This window comes from Aspergillus homomorphus (assembly GCF_003184865.1).
Source record: "Aspergillus homomorphus CBS 101889 unplaced genomic scaffold BO97scaffold_5, whole genome shotgun sequence".
NCBI classification, from domain to species: Eukaryota; Fungi; Ascomycota; class Eurotiomycetes; order Eurotiales; family Aspergillaceae; genus Aspergillus; species Aspergillus homomorphus.
In genome coordinates this window covers 490,953-508,505 of record NW_020291891.1, presented here as the reverse complement: position 1 = coordinate 508,505, position 17,553 = coordinate 490,953, and the positions used below count along the sequence as shown (strand labels likewise).

The 17,553-nt window shown below is 50.0% G+C and overlaps 3 protein-coding genes across 3 annotated transcripts; all 3 read right to left on the bottom strand.

Annotated features, from left to right (window-relative positions):
• Positions 1 to 64: 64 nt before the first annotated feature.
• BO97DRAFT_461145 (putative eukaryotic translation initiation factor eIF-2C4) lies at positions 65 to 3,087 on the bottom strand (the record flags this gene model as incomplete). The annotated part of the gene is made up of 6 exons (XM_025699360.1): positions 65 to 317; positions 373 to 2,212; positions 2,268 to 2,416; positions 2,469 to 2,665; positions 2,717 to 2,829; positions 2,884 to 3,087. 6 exons carry the CDS (start codon positions 3,085 to 3,087, stop codon positions 121 to 123), a joined length of 2,700 nt encoding a protein of 899 aa, XP_025554631.1. The 3' UTR covers positions 65 to 120.
• A 5,147-nt stretch (positions 3,088 to 8,234) lies between these two features.
• Positions 8,235 to 8,505, bottom strand: BO97DRAFT_421596 (uncharacterized protein; the record flags this gene model as incomplete). Its single annotated transcript, XM_025696730.1, has 2 exons — positions 8,235 to 8,263; positions 8,328 to 8,505. 2 exons carry the CDS (start codon positions 8,503 to 8,505, stop codon positions 8,235 to 8,237), a joined length of 207 nt encoding a protein of 68 aa, XP_025554630.1.
• Positions 8,506 to 13,427: 4,922 nt separating this feature from the next.
• Positions 13,428 to 17,365, bottom strand: rna14 (cleavage polyadenylation factor subunit RNA14). Its single transcript, XM_025692484.1, has 6 exons — positions 17,144 to 17,365; positions 16,125 to 17,062; positions 15,640 to 16,071; positions 14,579 to 15,578; positions 13,817 to 14,512; positions 13,428 to 13,750 (listed from the first exon to the last, which is right to left on the bottom strand). The coding sequence occupies exons 2-6, from the start codon at positions 17,010 to 17,012 to the stop codon at positions 13,734 to 13,736; spliced, it is 3,033 nt and encodes a 1,010-aa protein (XP_025554629.1). The 5' UTR covers positions 17,013 to 17,062; positions 17,144 to 17,365; the 3' UTR covers positions 13,428 to 13,733.
• Positions 17,366 to 17,553: the final 188 nt, after the last annotated feature.

Sequence of the window (17,553 nt, the reverse complement as noted above, 5' to 3'; positions counted from 1 at the left end):
TCATCCATGCCATATCTGACTGGGTACGAAAAATGCCACTGCAACGCCATAAAAACCATATCAACCATTCTCTCCCTCCTCTTCTTATCCCGTCGTCACCAAGATCACGCAAGATCCGTCTCAGATGTACCACATCGAGAAGGGAAGTCTGTTCGCATTGCCCACCATAGGCAAAAGGCGGGCATCGGCTTGGCGGTTCTCCGGCTTAGGGTTTGTAAGCTTAACGGTTGGTCCGCTCTGAGGGCCCGAGCTCGCAGGCACGTCTTCGTGGTGCTTAGCTCGGGCAGCGATCAAGTGCGCATAGTAAACCGCAGGGTCTACAAAGGTCAGCTTCCAATAACAAAATAATGACAAAAGAGGTGGTGAACGTACGGAGTGAAACCGAGGTTGTCGACCGCATGTACTGGTAACAATGCTCATAGATCAAGTTTTCCAGCTCGTGCGCTTTGTGCCCAATTTGGTCCAGGATAACGTGGTAGTGGACAGGACGCGAAGTACCCTGAAGCGCGATGTGAGAGTAAAGAAGGAAGTCCCAGTCGTGAGGGCTAGTCACATCCTTCTCAATCAAAGTACCGGGTAACGGGTTCCCATTCTTGTCAGCGGCATTGCGGTCGCCGGGTCGGGGGAAGGCACGAAGGTGATGACGTTTATTGGCGATAACCACAGTGAACTTGCCGGTCCATCTGTCCTGAGTAAGTTTCATGAAGATTGACTTCATATCAAAGACCTCGTTTTTGAGGACGTGCTCAAACTGTCCTGTCGAGACACCATCACGGAAATAGTAGACATGCTCTGGGGCACGTCCTTGCCCAACAGTGGACATCCATTCACGAATCAACGGAGTCAGCATGATCTCCAGATTGGAACGGTTGATAATCTCAACACGATCGCCGTTGGCCTCACAAGCACCGAAATAACGGCCTCCGAAGTCATCCATGCAAACCGATACAGCTGCCATGGAAGGTGTCCAGCTGCCCATAGGAGAGTGAGTCACATCCGCGCCGATAATCATTGACTTGGGCCGCAGAGTGGCGCCCGAGACCTTCGAAACCACGCGTGCTGTGGTCCCACCGAGTTTGGCGTTTATCTTCATGAGAACGTTGGAGTAATACTGGGGGTTCCCCTTCATAACGTGCGACGCAAGCACACACTGGGAAGGAATGCCAAAGCGACAGTCACACGATTTCTTGATTCGGGTATAAGCAAAGGAATCCTTGTTGGGAACCACGACCAAGAGAAGCTGAGGAATTTGTTTATTGCACTTGGCGACGACTGTGTCATGAAGCTTTTTGATAGCCTCACCGATGTCCTCTCTGAGTTCAACAACGACTGGGCGCCGTGCCACTTGTCCGCCATGTCCGGCATAAGCCTTCATGAGACCATCACAGAACGCTTCGACCTGAGCTTTATTGGCCGCACCGCGCTTGCCGACGAAATAACCGACACCCCAAGTTTCAAGAGGGCGTCGATTGGTCTGGTAAAATTTCTTACCACGGAGATCCCAGCGGCCGTTGGTCCCAGGGTTGTGGCGTTGATTGGCACCAAACTGGATATCGGGGCTTGGCAGAAGACGAGCTTTGCCTCGGATCATGCTATTGTCGATCTGTAGTCCGAAGAAACGAAGGACAGGGTCATTAGAGTGATCCATCATCTTCTTATTACCCAGGATCGAATTCAGTCTCTCGGCAGGGCGAGAAGCGCAGTATCTGATCATAGCCGAGGTCTGATACTCGTTCAACTTCCAAGGATAACGAGTGAAGCCATGAATACTCAAGAGCTCCATAGGATAGAGTACACCTTTCTTGGTCATCTCAACCATCGGAAGCTCGGGATAGTCGAGAAAGATGTTGTACTTCTTCTTAAAGTACTGCTCAACACTCATGTTCTCAACCGTCCCCGTAGCTTTGTCCTTGATTTCGAGAATGTACTGGCGGGCATTGGCGTTGATCAAGCCTTTAATCGTGAAGTTCACGCCAGTGCATGGACAGCCCTTGTAGTGAGCTTGCACCACAAGCTTTCGCAGCCTGCGATGAACCGTGAAGAAATCGAGGGATTCGGTCGTGCCGCCATGTTTGTCGGAAACAGGTTTGCATCTGTGCATAACCTCCTGGATATCTCTGGCATCCAGGACAGCAATAGCTACCTGCATCACACCACAGCGAGACCAGAAGCAAGTGTTCGAAACATCAATGTTTACGACGAGTCCACGGTTCTGCAAGAATATTAAGCATGGAAGACCAAGGGTGGGGATGATTGAATAAGCTTACCAACGCCGGGCGAATAGCTTGATAGACTCCTTTGAAGGCATAAACGCATTGACCTAGATCCTGGCAAGCGCCCTCGGGGTCAAAGAACGAGCGTTTGATTGCCACGTACTTGCTCGAGGGATGTTCCCGAAGGACGTGGTCAAGGAAATCTGTGACGTTCGTCAGCGCTCCGTGATTGGGCTGGGAAAAGAGGCTACTCACTCAATGCCTGCAGGACATTCTCCGACATTTCCGCGCGTCCCTGCAGCCAGAGATTCAAGGCGGAAAGATCGACAGTTTTGGTAGGGCGTACCAGTAGACGGAAGGTGTTGGGTTTGGAATTGGGACCTGGGCGACGGCCTTGTTCAGCGTCCAGGTCGACCATGACATTGAGACCATCCTTGTGATCGTTCAAGGTCCTAAGAGCCCCGTCAGTCGCGTCGTACACAAGGACAAGAGCGCGCACATACCATGCAAGTTTCTGCCCATCGAAAATGATATTCTTGAGGACAGCCTTCCTCACACTCGACTCCCAGACTTTCTTGATGACGGCATTTTTCTCAGCACCGTCGCCGATTTGGACCTGTAGTGACGGTTAGAACAATGCGATGGTGGAATTCAAGCTCCGTGAACTTACGTCGTACTGGTAGATTTTCCTGCTCGGGTACTTGAGGATCGGATACGCGTTCAAAGTGACGTCGATCTCCTTTCCGGTAGTGTTGAAGGGCGGACGAGGAACCGTCGCGCAAGGGATCTTGTACTTTTCCAACTCGTCAGAATCGCGCACTCTCAGATGGCGGAGACCACCAGGAAGCTTGTCGATGGCCTCCAGGTTCTCCATTGTGACTCAAGAGACAAAAGAGAAATGGGAAAGGGGATGAACGAGGTAAGGGGAAGGCTTGGGTTTCTGGAACTCGTGATAGAGGGGTTTATCGTATGGGAGAAGTAAAAAAGAGTCTTGACAGCTTGAGGTAAGATGTAAGATGGAAGATAGAGAGGGAGTCCAAGGTTGTAGTCAAAATGCGAGTAAGAAAGAAAGATGGAAGAGAGGAGGAAGAGAAAGGGGAAGAGAGGAGAGGAATGGAAGGATTTAATATAGAGATAGACCAGGAGGAGGCCATAGTGAAGAAGTTCGAAGATTCATTGAAGTCAAAGCCAAGACAAGCTTGTGAATCCCTCAGGACCCATTCCCTATACAAGACATGGCCAGCGCGATGATGAATAGAAATGGGCTGAGACAAGTGAATGCGAAGGATCAAAATGCAGAAGTGCAAACAGCTCAACTAGTGCAGAGTGAAGGGGTGGGAGCAGCAGGAGGGCAAACGACCTCGCGAAACCTCCATCCCGACTATTACACTGCATCCAGCCCGCAGACTCTCTTGACGGGCAGAAGCCGTTTGGATGCGAACACCCGACAATACAAGGAGACTTACCAGATGATTGACATTATAAGCCCCCGGAGGAAGATCGATATTGCGGCAGATATCCGTTGCCAACTTCTGGTTTTCGAGCGAAGGATCTCGCAAAGGGCCAGAAGCGTGACTGGTCATTGCAAAATGGATGCCGCACGGCTCCTTGTTTGCTCCTGCAGTGGATCGAGGTTAGACACTATTATCCGACGGAGTCTCAAAGCAGCGGGAATATGACAAGCCAAGTATGCAGACCACAGCCATGCACTCTGATCAGCACAACGAACGCCGGATCGAACAGCAGTGAATTGTCGACTGCTTGCTCAAATTCAGGACGAGGACCAGCATTGTGGTGATGGGAAGAAATGCAGGCACCCTTGTGCGCCTAAGGGGCAAGCAGATTTGCTCTCAAAGTACATACCTGGAAATTATCGATTGCTACGGCTAAGCACGGATGACTATGTCTCGCTCTCAGGACACAGAAGGATCTGCTATTCGCCGAAAGGAGGTTGTGAATTTGCGGCCTCCCGGTGTTGTGATGGAAGGCGGCTGGAGGAGAGAGATATGAGGACCTCGAGAAAAATGGATAGGCAGGGAGCAATGATGAAGAGAGGACGGATTTGTGGAGGTGATTGTGAACCGGCGGATATTGGAAGTATCGCTTGTTGGTAGTGGGTTTTTGCACCAAGGCAAAGGAAGAGTTCAGGCAAGGTCTGGAAGAAAATGGATGAGGTGTTGCTATGTGGGGTAGTTGGATGAAGTATGACTTGGTGTATGAGAAGATCGATGGGGGGGGGAAAGGAAGGAAGGAGGGAGGATGGAAGGAAGGAAGAAGAAGAGGAAGAGGAAGAGGAGGAAAGAAAAAGCTTTATAGGGGCGAGTACACCAGTGGGGATGAGGGTGAGGATGATGGTGAGAGTGAGAGTGAGAGATGATGAGGTTGAAGCTGAAGCTGAAGCCGAAGAGTGGTACGCGGTGTTGTGTTGATGGCCGGGGCCGGGAATGGGCACGCTTGCCAAAAAGGAAAGTGGGAAGAAAGACAGGCAAGACAGGCAAGAGCGGTAGGACTGGCAGTATAGGAAGTGAGTGAGTGGGTGAAGCAGTGGTGATGAACGAATTTGGCTCCCCGTGGCAACCAAAGGTCAGTTGCTATGGAATTGGAGGTGGGGCAGACTGACACTTTTGATGCCAGATTTCCGAAGAAGAGATGAAATGATGGTAAGACCAGTGCATCAAGTTGGGGCCCTGGAGAAGGCCGATTTGGATGTGTGGATGTGAGAGCTGCATGAGCTGTGCTTGTGCCTATCTATCCCCAGGAAGCTTCCAGCCCAAGACTAAGAGCAAGTGAGCACTCATTCAGGCTTATGCCCGTTCGTGCTTGTGAACAAGGCACGAGGCTCATACAAGTAGGAGCCAAATATTCGAAGACTCTACAAGCTAGCCCAGGAATTAATTCAAACAGCTTGAAAGACATGTTTCGAGGCCAGATGCTCAGAGTTGACAGGATGTATGCATTTTGGATACACATAACACAGACACCGGAGTTAACTACGTAGCCGGTGCCCTTACTTGGGCGCGCTAGAAGTGAGCCTCGACTAGCTTTTGCTGAAGGCTACTGTTTATCCTAAAACAAGCTGGCTATGAGTGTGATATGCAAGGCTGTAATAGAGTCGAAGAGAGGGGGGGGGAGCGCGGTATAAACTCAGTTCCATGAAATCATCAGAGATTTTGTGATGTTGAACAGGCTTCCTTCCTGTAAGACAGAAATTCACGTTGAAACAGAATTTGGATAATAACACGAGGGAAGAGGTTTCACTTTCCCGATAGCACTGTATATGAGCGGGTCGAGGCAGATTTGATTTACAACTTCTGCAGGAATATCGAGGAAGGAGCAATGTCGTGGCTACGCCCATGTCACCTGGTGACACTGCAGAAGTTGTCCCATGCTAGGCTCTAACTACAATGCTTTTTTGAATGTAGGAGAACGGCATAATCCGAAGACGTTGTCTTAGGGTTACTTCCTAAGCAAACTTAACATTTCCAATAGCAACACAGGAAGCTCAACAGGTGCTCGAGAAAATCATAAATCTTTCCTCATGAGTCCACCACATGCATCAGCTCTATCGAATCACTGAAAGGAGTGGTTAATCCCGCCCATTGGCATTGTTTTTCGCCGATTGCTGTCCTTCGCCTTCGAATTGCTCTCATACACCTCTCCATTGCACTTCTCTTCACAGCTTCTCGTGGGAGAGGGTGTGAGGTAAATGCCTTCTTCGGTATAATCACCCGGCGTGGAAAACTCCTTGCACAATCTTCGTCTCGAAGCCCAGCTGCATAGCCACAGCCATTTATGAACACGCTGGTTAATTTGGGGAATCCACACAATCCATCGAAGAACGAGGACCAACCACCTCTATGTAACTAAAGATCTTCAAAATGCAAGGACTCCGGTGTGTTTTGATAAGAGAGCACCGTTGATAGCACATCAGGATTGATAACCGCATCCTGTAATACGAGACGCTCAAGCGGTGCATCTGGATGAAGGAATGACTGTATAACGGTTGCGGGGAGCAGATCTCCACTAAAATAGGACCCCATCAGATTGAGTTCGCGCAGATTGCGCAATGCCTGGTTTTGTTCGAGGGGCAAAGGTCTAACTATGCTGCTGCAAATCCAACGTAGTGACAAATGCTGTAGTTGTGGGATGAGGTCTGCGAGTAAGCGGTCGAAGACTGGAGGATAGAGCCAGTAGATTGTAACATGCAGGATGCGTAACGTTGAAGGCTTTACACGGTGAAGGGTTTCGAGCATCGAATAAAGTACCCCATCATCGCCAACCTTCGAATTTGTATCATGTAAAGTGAGCTGGGACAAGAGAGGAAGTTGCTGAAGGAGGAAAAAAAAGTTGCGGTTGACATGCTCCTCCATTCCCTCATACCACCTATAGTCGCTAGGTTGAAACCTAAGGTGACGGACAAAGCGGAGTAGACCATACTGATGAAGACGACGCAGTCTACTCTTAGGGCCTCTTTTTGTTGGATTAATCCGGGATACGAGCAGGTGAACGTATATTGCTGCATTGTCGAATAAGATCCGGGTAGCGCTTCGATAGAACGGCTTGCTGACGAGGCGGAGGCATATTAGAATTGGGCGTGGATCAGATGTGTTCAGAGGATGGACCAAGAACAGAGTTATCTTAACCAAATGGTTACTAAAACTGCGGAAACTGGCCCGAATCCTGAACTTACCTCGTTGATGAGCTCTGCGGGAAGAGAATGAATTCCTTTCATGCTTGGAGATGATATGCTGGAATAGTGTATGTCTGGATGTTGTTACAGGTTCTGGGAAGAGGCAAGTAAGTGAGTCCAAGAGAGTTGCGAGATGACAACATAATGACCACTCAAGCGGACCTCACCAAAGAGGAGTCCATGGATGAAAGGCGGACAGGATAGCTGCCCAGCGACGCCACACGGGCAGGCACCTGCATTGACTCACATTTAATGAGATTGGCCACTTGCAGCTCTCACCTAAAAGAGTATTAATCGGGACTTCTGGGCTAAGTCTCAGCTTTTAACTTCCAGGCTGGCCAGTGGAGAGTGTGCTCGCGTCTCGCGTCGTCGCCAATATCACGGTTTCTTATTTCTCCTCGAGGTTCTCCTATCCTCCTTATTCTTCTTTTCTCTCCACCTTCGGTATGTTATCCTTGTCTACGGCACCATATCTACAAATATACTAACGAATGGTAAGGCCATACAATCTAGCCCTACTTCCCACAGAATGGCAGAGCGTCTCACGCATTCGTGGTTCAATGAGCCTCAACATATCGAATGCCCAAGCCCAGTCCCCCAACAGGCCCAAAGACGGATCAATGCATCCGAGGGTCGATGAGAGCTTCACAGTCATCAAAAAAATCAAACTCAGCCCTGACACCCAGCAGCCTGCAATGTTACTTCCAATTCACTCCATACACCAAAGTGAATTGCCACAGTCACTTTCATTACCCTTGCATGTGCCGTCGATTCACCGTTCAACCCTCATTCAATGGCCAGCTAGACTCTCCGAAGGTGGGCGGATGCAGGAGGCAGGGAAACCGAACAACTTTCCTTTCCTTTCTACTTGTCATATACGTAGCCGACATTATACTCCATCAATACGACCATCTATCTCAAGAATTCTTCATCAGGATCTATTTGGAATCGTGTACGATACACTGAACTCTCTTCCTCCGTCCAGCAGTGACAGCAAAGCTACTACTTGCGGCTTCTATCCTGTTCTATACAAGCTGAACGGTGTGAAAACAGGTGCAAACGATGAACCAAATAACAATACCTTCTGATATTACCGCCCAGAAGTTGATGCCTCGATTCGCCCTGCCATGCCGTGGCTTCTCGAACCAAAGCATGATGGAGGTTGCAAGGTGACACCTACAACCCAATTAGCCCATGCGGCCTTTCTTCTACAACGACAAGGCCCGGCAAGTTCGGCTTCTTGAGACCTAGCGGAGAGAGAAGCGCACAGTGTGATGCTATACAGTGGGTTGCTCTTCAGCTGTTGCGGTTCGTTTGGTGCTGACTGTGGCTTAGTGTTGCGATTGCTGCCAATTCGGCCCTAGATAGTTGCACTCAATCAACTTTCCCTTGTGGTCCACCAAGTTGATCTCCCAGATCCTTACATTGATAGTATGTCCGGGTTACCCCAATTGTCTGAGCACCGATGATCTTCTCGTGGATGCGAAGGAGTCTGTCTATGCTGGACAACGAGTGCGCGTAATTTGAGATCAAGTTCAACGCTATGCGTTCCGAGTATTCCGAATCAGAATCGGCGGCATCCAAGACTTTCCTGGTTGGCATCTTCAATCCCGGTAACCGTTACCGGGCATGGTGCAGTCCGTCTTCTTTTGCAGCCCGTTGGTATTGCACGGATGTGATTAATGGCGTTCTTGCAATGAACACTACGTGCATATCAAGATTCGTACCGTAAGGAACCGAAGAGATGCCCAATCGATTCCAAAGATCCAGAGGCCAAAGTCGACGTGCGAGAGGACACCAGTTTATGAAGAAAAGAACCTATCTTGCGTGGGATATACAGTTGTTCTTCGGCCACTGCCGGGCTCGTCAATCGTGTCGGGGGTCCCATATAACCCGAAAGACAATACGGTCAAAAATTCTCTATTGTGGCGAGCATCAAGCCGAATACTATACCCATCGACGGCTAGGTCAATGCGCTTGATGAGGCCAACGTTCCGGCTTGATTATATGATATCGAGCAACAGTCCTCGCTCGACGCAGGATAAAAAGAGGCATATGTCGCAACTACCTTTAAGATCATCTGCGGCATCAGCATCATACAGAGTCCGTAAGGTACGGAAAAGACTCGCATGTACAGCGGGTGTAATTATCATCACCCTGACTGCCCTCGGGTTCAAGGAATTGCTAGTGGCTGGTTCTAACAAAGGCATTGACCAGCTCTCCAACTAGTGGCCGAAGTTCTCCGCTGGTGCGGCCAGCTGCTCCGCTTTCGGGAAGGGACGACTTCATGTGAAACATCCTGATGCCCTGTCATTCCACATGTATTCGCCCCAAGACAATGGTGAAATAAATTCGAAAATAGACGCCAGACTAATATCTCAATTAAGGGACCAATCAGTCTGCTACTGAATCAGGGCAAAGCGTGCACGTTTTGTAAGACTGCTGGCGAGCATCTATGGATAATACGCCGGTGGTTCTATTAGGCAAATGTGCACCAACAGGGCCGACTTTACTTTTTTTATGTGTATGATCGAATCTATACCTGCACTACGGTATGGAAAGGCTGTCGCAGGCTGGATATCCTTCAACAATGCAGCAGACAAATTACCGCAAACATAGCTACATCCTCGAATTCTTCGATCGGAAGATATATTCAGGATCTCTGTGCAAGGGGCCTAGCAACGGTAATCCCACCAGAGTTGGCAGGGTATGGGACGCTTCAGTCGGTTCACCTTTGGTTTTAACGGGTTTCTTGAGAAGCGTCGCTTGTTCATCAGCGTCGAGAGAAACGCTCAGCATTCATTGGGAAGCTCATACTGGGTCAATCCCAGTCAAGTGGCCGTCCTTAAGGCTCTGCTGCATGATCTTTACGAGTTTAGGCATGGCGATAACTCCCAAAATCATTGGCAGTAACTTGGCTCTAAGCAGAGTTTAATCTACTAATGATTGCAACTCCCTCTTAAAACAGTGGTACGACTGATATTCCAGCATTTAGCGCAGGCTATTACTCTTAAATCACAATTTGCCCAAACTCATTCCCGGAGAATGAAGAGCGAGTTGGTTCGTGTTGATGAAAGTCATAAGAACGACTCGGCAACCTCGGCACAAGCTATGTTAAGAAATTCTTTTTCTATGCATTTATCGATGAAGGTAATTCATCACTAAGTCAAGCCAAGCGACGCCATGGCCATCTTTCCATGCAAAGAACAACAGAGGAAAGTCGACAGAGTACTCGAGCAGAGCGTGGTCGGGTACCGTGACAATCTGACAGTGGATAGAGCCCAGGACAGGAAGCTCCTGTAGTTGTCTTTCTGCTGACGAAGCCTGTCGAAGAATTAGTCAAGGAAATCGGGTTTATTGATGACAAAAGACGTCTCAATGTCGCCCTAAGCCGCGCGTAGCAGGTTCTCAAACTGGACAACCGCAGACCCTCAGATGATCCAGTCATTGCTGATGCTAGAGCGGAGACCAGACGACGTAATTGTGTTTATGCGACTTCCTGCAGGGCGTCACGACAAGAGCTCGCACTTTGATCTAGTCCCTGTCCCAGTCATACCTGCCTTATCGCGTTCCCTTATACTGTACTTATTTCGATTCCGCATAGGATCCTGATTGGCATGATCATCATCTCCTATCTTGATTTCTGAGTCCTTTGGTATAGACTACCACAGCCCTAGAATGACGCCGCCGCAGGTTACAGGTCTTTCTGTACCTACCGCTTTGCAGCCACCTATCGCTCCCCTGGCACCAGCCCCTGTCGTCCGTCTTCCGCTTATGCAGATGGAGACTGATCCTAATACAAGCATGGAAGACGCCCGCCTGCCCGGTCACCTTAGCGCGAGCTGGACACCTCACGTCCTACGTCAGACACGACAGCAATCGCGCTCTTCGACCGCAGCCCTAACGCGGTACAGGGAGCGTCCTGATACGCATGAATATGGGGACCTCACATCTCTGTCAACGGGGGATTTGATGCATTGCTTGGCTTGGTCGGAAACCCACGTGCATCGTTCTGAAGAGCGAGACTACCAGAGATATCTTTGCGCCATGTTAAGGCAACGGGATACTGTTATGCTACATAAGCTTACTACTAGTACTCAAGCACAGTGAACAGTTAGGCAGCACCCCTCCGGCGAATCGCTCCCCAAAGGTTCATTATTCTCTACCGACCAGGTGACATGGGCGTAGCCACGATTACTCCTTCCTTCATATTAATCATAGATGCTATCGAGGGTATGGGCCTCTTTACATATTTAGTGCTATCCGATAACTTCTTTCAGCGGAGACCTCTGGCTTGCAAGAATCCTCTTTCGACAGCATCATTCTCTTCTCTTCTCTCTGTGTCGTCCCCTGCTCTCAACACCTGCCACTCAAAACTAGCCAACTCGGTTCCCTGCTCCTCGCTTTTGGTAAGAATGCTGGCTTATCTGTTGAAGAAGAAACTCAGCTAAGCTCGGTCAGCTCTCTCTGAGACTGTAGTTGTTTCTCTCTCCATCTTCTCGGGTCAGGGTCTCTGTGGCTACATGACAGGATAAGTCTGAGCTATCATTGAGTCTATTCAGCTCTCTTTGAGAGTGTGGTTTCTTGTCCTCTCCCTTTCTCGGTATCATTGCTAATCGTCTCACAGGCCCTCGATAGTTCACCGAGTGCGTACTCCCATAACAAAAGCAACACCAAGTGCATATACCCTCGCAAATTGATTGCAGGAAGCACTTTTGTTGACTTTGTCATTCGGTAAGGCGTTCTGATACATTGAGAGCCAGTGAGGCTTGCAACGCAGTTGTGTTGATCACATAGTAATTATAATGCATGCTAGACCTCGACTCCGCGATGGCTGAGGATAGTCTCTGCCCTCGATCCGTGCGAGAATGGAAAAATTGGCGGAAAAAGTGAAACTCCCAGACCTCAAGACAGAGGATAATCGACGGCCCGCAGATTATCCTGGTCCTATATGCGTTCTGAAAACTTCCTTACGGAATGTGCCATGGTGGGAATCAGCCTCACAAGTCTCTGTGGGGCATTCCTACTTGACACGATGCATATGAACTAGAGGTAATCTGGAAAGTCTCAGTGCAGACAGATTGCGCGCTCAGCTTGATTACAATGAGGACTATGATGCCAAGGCTCATAAGTTTCTTTACGGTCTGCCGGATTGGAATGAATATCACAAGGACGTAAAAACAAACAGGCACATACGAAAAGAAACAGGCGACAAGAACCTTAGTCAATTTGCTTCGTCACGGCACTGGCAAATTGCTATTGCAAGAATACTGTCCGCCTGATAGCAACCCAAGGGGTACTGCGGGAGGAACAAGGTCGCATGCTCCTGCGCTTAAGGAAGAAGAACTCTCGAACAAAGGGAAGTCTCCAGACTCGGCACCCAGTGAAAAAATAAGGCCGCCAACTGCTTCGTCTCATAAGAGCACAGACACCTTCCATTTACTGTCCCAATCCTCGAACCGCGCGGGATTTTCTCCGTCAGACTTCACCCGTGCCTGGAGCCATGTCACCTTCCCCTCCAACGCTGATGAGGATCAGGAGTTTGTGAGAGCACCAGACGAAGAGGTTGTAAACACGGCCTTTATTGGATTCCTGAGTGCAGTCACCAGGACATATCAAGAAGTCATTCTGGATTGGGAGCCCACTTGTGCTCAAGAGACCGAAACGAAATCTATGCAATTGTGGAGGTAAAGCCCTTCGTCCTTAGCGAAAATCGTGAGAAGACCTTACGTCAAATGGCTCTCGAGATGGTTTCTCGGATTGCCTGCGCCGACCACCACAAGAAACGTAGTAGAACAAGGTATATTCTCTGCAGGCTACTACTGGAATCACATCTGCTAATGCGCTACCAGTTACTACTGTTTCTCTCAGCACCGGCACAAGTTATGTATCACGGTTGTTAGGCCTACAGCGGAGTAATTGGCTTTTTGGAAGCCTGGCTGGAAACCAGAAATGGCAGAACAACCTGCGCCTGCTGCCATTACTCAAGACTTGAATACTCGAGACTTTCTCCTACATTGGCCTGCAATCCTACATTTAGAAAAGCATTGTAGCTGGAGCCTAGAATGGGACAACCTCTGGAGTGTCACATTGCCGTACCAAGACCGCCAAAGAACGCCAACGAGAAATGGTGCAGTGGTGAGAAATCTAATCAACCCTTAAAGGCAGTCGCAGCCTGTGCCAGGCGACCTAGTCACCACTTTTTACCTTGCTCATGAATTAATGTGGAGTCAGATGAAGGGGTCTTCTTTAACAAGAGGTCGGATAAGGACATTGACAAGGTTGTTTGGAGGGTTAAGAGGATATAGAAGATGAGCCGTTTGAATGAAGCTCTGCATACCAGCAAATACCCCGCTGAAAAAAACAATTACAAGTCCTCTGCTCGATTGCGTTAACTGCATGATTGATCTGTACTGAGCTGTGCATTCGTCCGCATCAAAGCCCTTGTACATTACAAAGAAATAGAAATTGTCGAAATAGTTAGTTGATTGATTGATCACTTGATAAAACATAAGCAAGTAGATGAAGATATGGATTTCCCCTTTCCACCATAACGATTGAAGCCGAGGCCACACTCTGTACAAAGCCGCCCGTCGCGATTAAAAGAGAATAACTAAAGATAAAGATCCACCGACGAGATCGTCAAGCTTGAAAACGCCCACTCATCAAATGCAAACGACAGCCAACAACTGTACAGTCCAGAGCCGCGCCGGGGTCGCAACCAAAACGAGAACGAAAGTGACAGCGCAGATGCAATGGTGGCCGCATTCGCGTATGGGAATTAAAAAAAAAAGAAATTTGCACAATAACGTGTTTATATGACTGTTAGATTATGAACGGTAGGCACCTGAGAACACGGAGCTGTTAGCTGGCTATCACGCGTGCTGGAACTCGGAGAGGAATAGGAACATACCAGGGAAAGGTTGCGGTGGTTGCCCAGCTCCAAGCCCACGAGGGAAGGGGATCTGCGAGACCGAGCCGGGCATGTCGATTCTGCGAATGAGATCAACCATTTTCTCCGGGGAGAATCGACCAGCGTTGTATGCGGAAGCTGGAGGAATCACACTCAGAAGGTAGACGATGTCTCGGGGCAGAGGAGCCGGTGACCCCTGCGATCTGAACTGGGATTGACTAGCCATCGGCTGCTGATTCCGCTTCTGATCCAGCTGGCGTCTCTGGGTGGTTTTGAGGGGGGACTCAGCCCGAACGAATTTGCGAGGACGACCCATGTCGTCATCGAACTCTTCCAATTGCCGCTTCGGCGAATTTGTCACAGACGGATCTTGGAATCGAGAAGTGGGAGTTCCATGACGGGACATCATTTGATCCGCCGCATACGCCGTCTTGGGCCGAGTCTGGGAGGGTGAAATAATGGGATGCACTGCCGTGGGATCGAACGTCGGGCTCGAGAATCGGTGCGCGAATTGCTCCAGAGTTGGGTCCTCCGGGAACAGTTCACGCATGCGGGCCTCGAGGCTGATGACTTGAACAAGGTCGCCGTACCGTGACTCATACTCATGGAGGAAGGCAAAGATGGGCTTAGCCTTCTGCACGTTGTCCGGGTTGGAGGCCAACTTTCTCACGGTCATCTCAAAGACTGCTCTAGCATCTGGTACAGTAAAATCAGCATCGTCCACTCAGTGGGTGATAGTATCAATAGCATAGGAATACTCACTGACGATATCGTTAATGTCGATGAGGTGCTTCAAGTACTCCAAGGCAAAATTCTCATCTTCCGGGAAAAGCTTTGCACCCCGTTCGAAAATCTTGGTAGCGGCAGGGTCCTTATAACAATGATATTCTATGAGAGCACTTGCTATATAAACATCACTCGTGATGCGGCCCCGTTTCCGAGCATCCTGGAAGACCGTTCTCGATCCTGGCCTCTCGTTGACAGTGCCCTTGCCCTGGACGCGACGCATCGCGCGCATGAGCGCAATCCAGGCGAATGAGACGGTCTTGGAAAGAATGCCTATTTGGATCGCATGTGCATTGCGGACGGCCTCAATCTGAGAGTTCTTGAGAGTCTCTCTCGCCTTTGCCTCCTGGTCATCGTCGTCGTCATCATTCTTCGACGGGGGCTTCTCGGGTTGCATCTTGGCGAATGTTTCTTCAAGGCGAGCGACGTCTTGCTCCTCGCGGGTGCGAGCTTTGGCGATTAGGTCGTAGAGCGAATCGAGAAGTCGGTCGTAAGCTTCTCTGACTTTGGCACCGCGCACCAGGGGGTCCTGTTCCGACTCCGTGCTGATTTCCAGCCGATCGGCGCGCTTGAATGCAAGCAAACAGCTTTCCGGATTTGCATCTATGCCATGTTTCAAGAACTCATTACCTTCATTCTCGAGGTCATTCAGGAAGCAAAATTCAGCTGCCTCAAACCACATTTCGGGTAGGAACCGGAGAGCCATGAGAGCTTGTTTGTAGACGTAAACCACGCGCGCTTTGAAGGTGGCGGCGTCATCCTCCTTCAGCACGAGCGGATCGCCCTTCTCCCATTTGATCCAACGTTTCCAGATTTCGACCTGTTGCGCATAGTCTACGTCACCGTCAGAGCCAGGCACCGGAGGCAGCCTGGGGAGCGTTGTGCGATTCAGGTCCCGCGTGATGTTCTGCAGCTCGGTGAAAGAACTGCGAGCGGTCATAAATGCCGGCGACTGCTCCTGTAAGAATTTGCGGCCCTAGATGAAGTCGAATGTAAGCCTGATTGATCTTCATAAGAGAGCAGCATGATAGAATTACCGTTATCTTGTTCAATCCCATCTCGAACTGGTCATACTCTTTCCAGAGCGTGTGGACAGCCTGGGTCGGGACGCAGATGGCTTTTTGATAAGCTTTCCGGAGCAGGTCCATCTTTTGCTGGTCTTGCCAACCGGAGCCTCCGACATTTCCAGGGCCCGAACGAATAAACTGGACGTAGTCGGACCAGATGGAGCCCGAATCCTTGTCGACGCCGACATGTTGGAAGGCTAGGTCGTAAGCCGCAGAGATGATTCTTCTTGCCGAGCCCGTGGTGTCCGTGGTTAGAGGGTTCCGCCGGCGAACGTAGTCTAGATATACAGACCACAGCTGAACATCGGGGATGGTCAAAAGGGTCCGGCTGAAGATCTGTTCTAGACGGAAGAGCTCATTGAGCTCCGCTTCCATGTTCGCATAGGCTACCCATTGTTCGGCCTAGGGACACAATCAGCCACCCGGGTCAGGGTATGGAAGACATCGGTACTCACGGAGAAGGGGAACACTTTCAAGAACCGCTCATAGACGTCACGAGCATTGTCGATCCTATTGCGGCTTCTGTGTTCGTTAATCAACTCCAGCCAGGCAGGCATATCACCGCGAGGATCCTCCTTGATCCGGTCCTCCAGGATGCCAATCCGATCGTGCGGCAGGCGACCCTTGGCCATGGAGGGCGATTCCGGCTGGGGAGTAGCTGCATTGCTCTCCTGTGCGCTGTCCGGCTGTATAGTACGCGCGTTGTACAACTCCTGGCCCGTAGCCACAGGCGCATCATTTTTAGAAGCAGCAGGGAAAGAGTTATTAGGGACATTCTTGACGCTGGCAGACTCCTGCGCAGGCTCATCCAATGATACATCAGGGGTAGAAGTAGCTTCATTTGCATTTCCTGAAATGGGTTGCGAAGGTATAGTATTCATGTCATCGACGCCTAGTACAGCCGGTGGCTCATAATCCGCATCACCCGCATCATCCTCATCCTCATCCTCAACCACAAACCCTCCAATCGTCCTGGTCTTGGGCGGAACAGAAGCCCCGGTAGCAAGGCCAGATGTTGATGCCTGAGACTCGGCTCGGGAAGGTGTTTGGGAAGGATGGGTATTGCTGCCATCTTGCTGACTAGGGTCTGTTTCAGGGGCAAGGGAAGAAGAGGGCTGGTCTGGTGGAGGGGTGGAATCGGAAGAAGCAACTGGAGGAACATTTTCACTTTGCTTGGAGTCTGTCAAGGAAACAGAATACTGATCTTGCAGTGTTTTTGAAGGGTCATAATCATCTGAATCTGAACTATCTGCACCCTGCTCTTCAACAGCCTTGTAGTCCACAGAGTCCGCATTCATTGCCTGAGCCTTGAAAAAGGCGTTCTCAGCATCATCATCAGCCATGACAAAAGGATGTGGTCTCGCTCGCGGTAAGGGTCAAAGACAGTGACTACCTGTAAGAGCGGAGATATTAGCGACTGAAGGACTGAGTTAGAGGAAATAGTGAGGTCGAGATGACTCTTGAGGAAACATACGGGGAAGGGTGTGCGTGTTGAGCGGGCTGGGGCTGCAACCCAGAGAAATACGGAATAGACAAAGAATCGAGACCAGACTCCCGTCTAGAGAATCAAGAGAACCAAAGTCGAAAGAAACGGCAGCAAACACAAACAAAAAAGAGAAGAGTTTCGGACAATAAGGGAAAGGCCGTCCAGGTGGATCTCGCAGGTATCACACCGATGGATGAGGAGATGAGTTGCAGTTGCAGTGGGAATCCGGAGCTTGCGGCAGAAGCTGCGGCTGTCACGCATTCGGCGGGGGCACGTGATGCTGGAAGGCGGTGAGCGCGAAAGATGCGTCGCCCACACGCGGCGCGCGTCGTCGATCCCTCTTTGCATGTTTAATTGACTTGATTTGGAGTGACTTGGACTTGGGCTGGTTGGCCTTA